Source organism: Oncorhynchus masou, chromosome 2 (assembly GCF_036934945.1).
Source record: "Oncorhynchus masou masou isolate Uvic2021 chromosome 2, UVic_Omas_1.1, whole genome shotgun sequence".
NCBI lineage: Eukaryota > Metazoa > Chordata > Actinopteri > Salmoniformes > Salmonidae > Oncorhynchus > Oncorhynchus masou.
This window is the reverse complement of record NC_088213.1, coordinates 22,698,976-22,707,289: the sequence shown is the minus strand read 5'-3', so window position 1 is coordinate 22,707,289 and position 8,314 is coordinate 22,698,976. Positions and strand designations below refer to the sequence as shown.

Genomic DNA, 8,314 nt, shown 5'->3' with positions numbered 1-8,314 from the left:
AAGTTGAGTTCAATTTCCTTTAAAAAAGGCTACATTACAGTCATAGGTAAGCTTGTGCCAAAGAAAAACTTTATATACTGTATTTTGTCTGAACGTTCATTGGCCCTATAAATACTCTTTATATTTTGATGTGTTTAAATGGGATTTTACAGTTCCTGCTGGTATTTCTCTATAAAACAGGGAGTTGTGTAAGCCTGTTAAGATGCTAAGAAGTAGTACCGTACAGCAATGGTCCCTGAGCAGAACAGGCTGAACAACAAAGAGCTGAAACAACCATCTAGAGCCAAGACTGACCGTCTGCGATCACTGTCACAGCAAGCCAACCGTTTGTTCCTCTCTCCTTCCTCTCCTCCCTCTCTTCCTCTCCTCCCTCTCTTCCTCTCTTCCCTCTCTTCCATGCCTTTGATGGACTACAAGGGCTAAAGGACAAAGAGAGCTGTCCAAAATAAACGCAAAATCCACCTTTTATCCCACAGATGTGGCGCAGGGGTAGAGGAGGGACGGCGGGAGGGAGGAAGAGGAGGAGAGGAAGGCTGGCACAGTAACAGACAGGGGTCAAGTTTGATGGAGGGAGAGTTCCCAAAGAGGAAAGAGAAAGACAGAGAGAAAGAGAGGGGAGAGAGAGAGAGAGAGAGAGAGAGAGAGAGAAAAGGAGGTGCTGTAAAACACAGAGACATCTACAGCATTTCACCATGTCTGACCTGAAGAGGAAGTGTTCAAACGTCATTCCAGAGAGAGTGGATCCATGTTTGGTTTTTCTTTACGGTATTGACTCACAGCCTGCAAAGTACTGCCAACTACACCCCAATGTACTGTATCCCTCAGACTACACCCCAATGTACCAGCCCCTCAGACTGTGTGTATGTATCCCTCAGACTACACCCCAATGTACAGCATGTATCCCTCAGACTACACCCCAATGTACAGCATGTATCCCTCAGACTACACCCCAATGTACAGCATGTATCCCTCAGACTACACCCCAATGTACAGCATGTATCCCTCAGACTACACCCCAATGTACAGCATGTATCCCTCAGACTACACCCCAATGTACAGCATGTATCCCTCAGACTACACCCCAATGTACAGACCCTGTACAGCATGTATCCCTCAGACTACACCCCAATGTACAGCATGTATCCCTCAGACTACACCCCAATGTACAGCATGTATCCCTCAGACTACACCCCAATGTACAGCATGTATCCCTCAGACTACACCCCAATGTACAGCATGTATCCCTCAGACTACACCCCAATGTATCCCTCAGACATGTATCCCCCTCAGACTACACCCCAATGTACAGCATGTATCCCTACACCCCACTACCCTCACTACACCCCAATGTACAGCATGTATCCCTCAGACTACACCCCAATGTACAGTATGTATCCCTCAGACTACACCCCAATGTACAGCATGTATCCCTCAGACTACACCCCAATGTACAGCATGTATCCCTCAGACTACACCCCAATGTACAGCATGTATCCCTCAGACTACACCCCAATGTACAGCATGTATCCCTCAGACTACACCCCAATGTACAGCATGTATCCCTCAGACTACACCCCAATGTACAGTATGTATCCCTACAGACTACACCCCAATGTATCCCTCAGACTACAGCATGTATCCCTCAGACTACACCCCAATGTACAGCATGTATCCCTCAGACTACACCCCAATGTACAGCATGTATCCCTCAGACTACACCCCAATGTACAGCATGTATCCCTCAGACTACACCCCAATGTACAGCATGTATCCCTCAGACTACACCCCAATGTACAGCATGTATCCCTCAGACTACACCCCAATGTACAGCATGTATCCCTCAGACTACACCCCAATGTACAGCATGTATCCCTCAGACTACACCCCAATGTACAGCATGTATCCCTCAGACTACATCCCAATGTACAGTATGTATCCCTCCCTTGTAAAATAAAAGTCCACTCATCACTTCTGTCTCAGCACAGAGTACAGACACTCAGGACTGGACCATTTGGACTCATTTCAATTGCTAATAAATCCTTTCCATGTCCCAAGATTCAATCCTATAGTAGTTGTTGTCAGACAGACAGGCCCATCGTTGACACTTCAGCGACGTCTACAGTAGATTCTGCTGAGCGAAGGCCTCTGGGTTCCAGGTTGTATTCCCTCCATTGTGCACTTGAAGATTGTGTACCAGAGCTGGGAGAAACACTGTTTGTTGTGAAATGCTGTTAGTCCCTGTCCGTCAGAAGCCTTTCCTCTTATGCTGCAAGAGAAAAACAGCTATTGGACTTTTCACCACAGCACCAACGGAGCAGATACAGACGGACGCAATAAAAGCCACTCTGGAGGCGCCCCCTCAATCACATCAGGATGAGAGGATAATACACTTTAAAAAGTGCAGGTTTGGAGCCTGTCAATATTAGACGTCTGGGTTCTATTTTGGAGTGTGAAGTGAAGAGAGAAGCAGCTGATTCCCAGTCGAGCTGGGCTGGGCTGTCAGGTGAGGACAGAGGGAATGTGGTTTGGGCCTCTACCGCCTCTCCCATGGCGCATCACTCTAAGGAGCCAAGGAGAGGTGACGGCAGCTTATTGAAGGGGCTTGATGGGCACTCAGCAGTGTGACCCTCGATACGCGACATCAGGCAGCGCTAAACTGGCCAATCTAGCATGATCCAATCAAACATACACATGCAGCTAACCTCTTCACACCAAAATACTCTTGAGACTTCCTAGCCTGCTCGATGCCACATACGCCATTTTCCCCTTGAAAGTGTGTCACAGAAGAGATCAAAACACATTCATTCAACTCGAGTATACATCCTTTTAGTACAGCATAACCTTGAGCAAGACCTCCATCAGGTGAAGGGAGGGGTTATAAGTAGCTTTCCCCTGACTTGTTTTATCGTTTTATACAGTTTGCTTTAAAGAGCATTATCTTTTAAGGGAAGGAGGATGTCACTTTTTTGTTATTTTCTAGGGAGATGGATTGTGGGTTTGAACTGTAGTGGACAGGCCATCACAGACCAGGCCACAGAGCAGGAAGGATAGTGGGTAGGTTAAGGACGATAACAATGTCCCCCATGCCTGTCTGACCATCTCAAAACAGACTTAGAAAGCCATACGGAGGTGTTTGGCTAAACTCAAATCAAATTTTATTGGTCACATGGTTAGAAGATGTTAGTGCGAGTGAAGCGAAATGTTTGTGCTTCTAGTTCCGACAGTGCAGTAATCTATCAATTTCACAACAACTACCTTATACACACAAAAATAAAGGAATGGAATAAGAATATAAACATATAAATATATGGATGAGCGATGGCCGAACGACATAGGCAAGATGCAATAGATGGTGTAAAATATGGTATATACATATGAGATGAGTAATGTAAGATATGTCAACATTATTATAGTGGCCTTTTTAAAGTGACTAGTGATCCATTTATTAAAGTGGCTAATGATTTGAGTCAGGATGTAGGCAGCAGCCTCTGTGTTAGTGATGGCTGTTTAACAGTCTGATGGTCTTGAGTTAGAAGTGATAGAAGTGTGCAGTGTGATGGCAATTGCATCGTCTGTGAACCTGTTGGGGCGATATGCAAACTGAAGTGGGTCTAGGGTGACAGGTAAGGTGGAGGTGACTTGGCTTAGTTCAGCTTAGTTCCGGGGCTTAGTTCAGCTCGATCATAATGGGACTGGTTGACAAATCACTCTCACAACCATATCCAAACCTGATAAGTTACACTAATATGTACCACAATAACCACTAAGTGACCTCTTAATACACTTGTAGTTGTCACGTTGTATCAGGAATTACATGTTTGGTGACCAAAGGTCCTGTCTTTAAACCTGTCTTTAAACCTGTCTTTAAACCAACAACAGTGAGTTGAACTGAACTACCTGCTAATCACTGACTGAACTGTACCGTACTGGACAGGGTCTATGTCAGATCTTCACAGAAGGGCTTCTGAGACCAGTCTAACATCATCATGTCTTATTGGCCCTGCTCTCTCTCCACCACTGAAAGATAAGGGGGCCCTGGAGGGTTGCTAGCTGCTGAGAGAGAGAGAGAGAGAGCAGGGTAGTGTAGCCTACTCAGTAAATAAGCAGCCAGCTGAGAGCTCTATATATTGCCAACTAATAGAGCTTCATCCAGACCAGTCGCTCAGACAGCCAGGTGAACTCAGGCCCAGTGCTGTAATGAAGACGGCTTGGCACTAAGTTGTCTAGCAACATGGTGGAGCAGACATACTGATACTGTGATAAGCCCTTACTGTGGCCTATCCACCCACTGGAAGGGAAAACAATATGAAAGACAAATAACAAACATCTAACTTTGAGAGAAGCTAACTTTACCAAGTACATTTGCTTAATATATTTTCTGAGGATATAGGATAGAAATAAAACATGGAACTTTGTTAGGTGACGCTAACTTTGCCCACAACACTTAGAGAGGATAATGTCCTGAGGCCAGAACTGGTTCGGGGCTTCATTTATACATGCTATCCCTACTACATAACACTGTCCCAACATACTCTTTATAGAAATTGGGATGTGCTGCAATTTGCAATCTCTTCCCATATTATTAATAATGCAGAGGAATGACAGCTTAACGAAGTCATAAAATATGCAAATGCACATTGGGATACGGAGAGAGTTTCAACAGTTTTACTGAGCATTCCTAGCTAAACGCTTCTCTCAGAGAAAAATGTGCACTTGTTTTAGTAGAGGGAATTTGTGGAGATAACTGAAAAACAAACTGAGATGGAGCCGAGGATTTACTGTACATTTGTGTTTCCTGATTTGAACAAAATATAGTCATTATACGACATTTGCTAAATAAAAGTCTTCTCCAATTCTAATACAACTGAATAGATCTGGGTTTCCCAAACTCGGTCCTCGGGACCCCAATGGGTACACATTTTGGTTTTTACCCCAGCACTACACAGCTGGTTCAAATGATCAAAGCTTGATGATTAGTTGATCATTTAGTGATCATGATGATCATTTAGTGATCATGATGATCACTAATCATCATTTAGATGATAATTTAGATCAGCTCTGTAGTGCTATGTAATTTAGATCAGCTGTGTAGTGCTGTGTAGTGCTGTGTAGTGCTATCAGCTGTGTAGTGCTGTGTAGTGCTATAAAACCAAAATGTGTACCCCTTGGTGTCCCGAGGACCGAGTTTGGGAAACGCTGTATTATAGTGATGCTCAGGCAGATGTACTATAGTGATGCTCAGGCAGATGTACTATGGTGATGCTCAGGCAGATGTACTATGGTGATGCTCAGGCAGATGTACTATAGTGATGCTCAGGCAGACGTACTATAGTTCGTCCCCCCCGGCCCAGCAGCGATGCCCCGGGACACAGCCTCTGGGCGGTCCCTCGCTGGGCCCTGGTCCTACTAAGTGCTCTGTCACGGGCTGCTAGGGGCTGCAGCATATGCCACAAGGTCCCTGGCGTATGTGCCCCAATGCAGCCCTAACCCAGGGTGAACCCTGCTAATGGAGGGCTGCTGTGTGTGCGTGTGTGTGTGTGTGTGTGTGTGTGTGTGCGTGCGTGCGTGCGTGCGTGTGTGCGTGTGTGCGTGTGTGTGTGTGTGTGTGTGTGTGTGTGTGTGTGTGTGTGTGTGTGTCTACCTGACCTTCAGCTGCTCACGGCTGGGTGATGCTGCTGCTATACTCTACTGTGCTGTGGTCCTACTGGGTTAGAGAACAGCTTTCAGCACTGTACAGGCTCTACAGGGAGATACCCTGTACTCTTGACCCATCTAGAAGAGACACTCAGCACTACAATGTCTGGGAGCAACAGCTGGGCAGCTGATGATGGATTGATAGAGCACTGGTTGCATGAACAAAAGCATGGACTCGTTGTAGACACACAGATTCATCTGACTATTCCCCCCGGTCATTTGAGGACTATAACAGGTGGGTTTTTACAGCATGGACTATAGTTTACCCAGCTGTGAGTCCAATTAGAAATTATAATAGATAACAATCCCTGAGGAACAGTATACAACAACAAAACCAGGAGAGACGAACACTATTCCAACTCATTCACTTTTAGCTTACTGAACCACCATACTCACATTACGGCATCAATCCAATCATTTTTATTCATTTATATTGTCCATTTATATATGTTCTCTCACATTTATTTGTCCAGGCAAGTCAATAAAATTAAGAACAAATTATTATTTACAATGACAGTAGCAATATGAACATCCATGACCCAGTTTGAATCATTCTATTCTATGTGAATCATATAGATCCCTACCTGTGTAGAATTCAGTATAATTGTTGTTTAATCATTTTAGTTGAACAGAGGGAACTGAGGGTTCTAATTTAGCCATCCAAGGCAAATAAACCTTGTAGCATATGTATCTGTGTTTGTTTTTACTGTAGGCAAGTCATATGAATCACATGCCAGAAATACCCCAGTACAGACAGATGTACCCACCTTACCCAAACACACATGGTAAAAGGCTATTCCTTTCCCTGGCATTGGCTGGTTCCCGACATGCCCACTGCTCTGCGGGCATCTTACATAATGATGGGTTTTAGGTTGGCAGGAACACTGTGCCAGATAAAGCTGTCATTAGAACCACTATTGTTCACACAGAACCCAGGCCTGGGCACAACGCAATCAGTACAACACAATTATCTTTCCATTACACGTCTAGAATGAGTTCCTCCCATGTTACATCAGTGGGCATATGTTTCAGAAAATAATAAAAGGAAAAGGATTACTCCAAACTTGAACCCTGTCCTACTTTCCTCAGATAGTGTTATAGCAGGGAAGATAAGACAATCACTATGGGGAGTGACATTATAATGTGTCTTGGTAGAGCTGAAATGAGAAGCCTGAGGCTTATGTCTTATGTCGCAATTTACAGCTTTCCCAAGCCGTTGACTTTACACTGGTGAAGATATCTGAGAGAGAGGAGGAGACTATTGGCTCTCGCTGTGTGTGTGAATGTGTCTGTCTGATGGACAAGACACCAGGCCACAAACAATATCATCCCTCCACCCTGAAGTTAATATTGTCCTATCACGTCGTAATTACTTTCCAACACACAACCCTCCCTTTCATTCCGTTGACGATGTATTTTCTGGGGGCATGGGGTTTATTCAGGCATACATAAAACATACGGGTCACATTTAATTGCGATGGAGAGAGGAGATGAGACAAGACTAATTATCTTTATGGCTCCACAGTAATATTTTATTTAAGTTGAGCATCGTTGGGCTGGGCCCAGTAAGATCCAGCTTGGCCAGCGGGCAGCATAGCACAACGAGCACAGAGAGATTTATTCCCAGTGGAGAGAGGGCCCAGTTCATCTCTGATTTCCCCCCAATAGCCAAAAAGACAGAGGTATTTCCCTGCTATGATTTATTAATTCTGTTGTTATATCCCAACACAAAAGCCTTGGTGAACTGGCCACTCCTTCTGGTCTGACTGAATGTAACTGTATAGTAGCATGGTCTGTAGAACCACTGGGCTGGTTTATGGTGACAGCACTCAGCAAATGCCAATAGACCAGGGAGGAGACGGGGGGATAAGGGGGGCAGTCAGGTGGAAGGGAGGTGCACTTTATGTAAAAAAAAAGAGAGGGGTAGAGAGAGGGAAATGGAGTGATATAAAAGAGCAGAGGAGGGAGGGAGGGAGGGAGGTGTGATGGGAACAGAGAGGGCTAGCGTTGCCATTGCTATTGAACGCCTAGAAGAACACGCTCTCTGATTTCTGTGGGGGTTTTTCAAAGAGCACTTGAAAGTCCTTCTGAGGTATTGAACAGGTGGGAAGAGAGCAGAAAGAGGGGGATGAGGCTGAAAGCTGGGCTGGGCAGCTTTGAGTGGAGGAGGATGACCCAGAGGCCCAAAGACCCAGAGCCCCTCAGCCCCATCAGGCTGCTCCCCTGAGGGCTCCCCCTGGGCCGGGGCTGGATGGATTAGAACCGGGCCTGGATGGATTAGAGCCGGGGCTGGATGGATTGAGGCTGGGCAGCCGGCTAACCTCAAAAGCTACCTAAAAAAGCCCATGTTGAGCGAATGTCTGGACAGTTATGTGCAAGTTTACACACATAGAAACAAACCTACACACAAAAATAGGCCTACAGATCATATACCTAGAAAGATGGAAGACCCATATGAACAAGAGATAAACACCTATGTAAATACATTATTATTGAGTGCCCTTCATTTGAGCATCTTCCTATGCGACCACTCTCTATGTGGACAGTAGCCTGCAGAACTTTGCTAAATAAAATGGGCCTGGAAGGTAGTATTGGCGCAGTCAAGATTCTTAAAGATAGT

At 45.2% G+C, this 8,314-nt stretch overlaps 1 protein-coding gene across 1 annotated transcript; it reads left to right on the top strand.

The window, feature by feature from the left end:
- The first annotated feature begins 1,104 nt into the window (after window positions 1-1,104).
- LOC135552783 (adhesive plaque matrix protein-like) lies at window positions 1,105-7,921 on the top strand. Its single transcript, XM_064984635.1, has 3 exons — window positions 1,105-1,585; window positions 1,680-1,923; window positions 7,765-7,921. Exons 1-3 carry the CDS (start codon window positions 1,105-1,107, stop codon window positions 7,919-7,921), a joined length of 882 nt encoding a protein of 293 aa, XP_064840707.1.
- The last annotated feature ends 393 nt before the right edge of the window (window positions 7,922-8,314 follow it).

Coding starts and splice junctions, on each gene's coding strand:
- LOC135552783 (XM_064984635.1), top strand. CDS start 1,105: ATGTATCCCTCAGACTACACCCCAATGTACAGCATGTATCCCTCAGAC. Junction 1,586..1,679: donor AGACTACACCCCAATGTACA/GTATGTATCCCT, acceptor TGTATCCCTCAG/ACTACACCCCAATGTACAGC. Junction 1,924..7,764: donor CCCTCAGACTACATCCCAAT/GTACAGTATGTA, acceptor GGTTTTTCAAAG/AGCACTTGAAAGTCCTTCTG.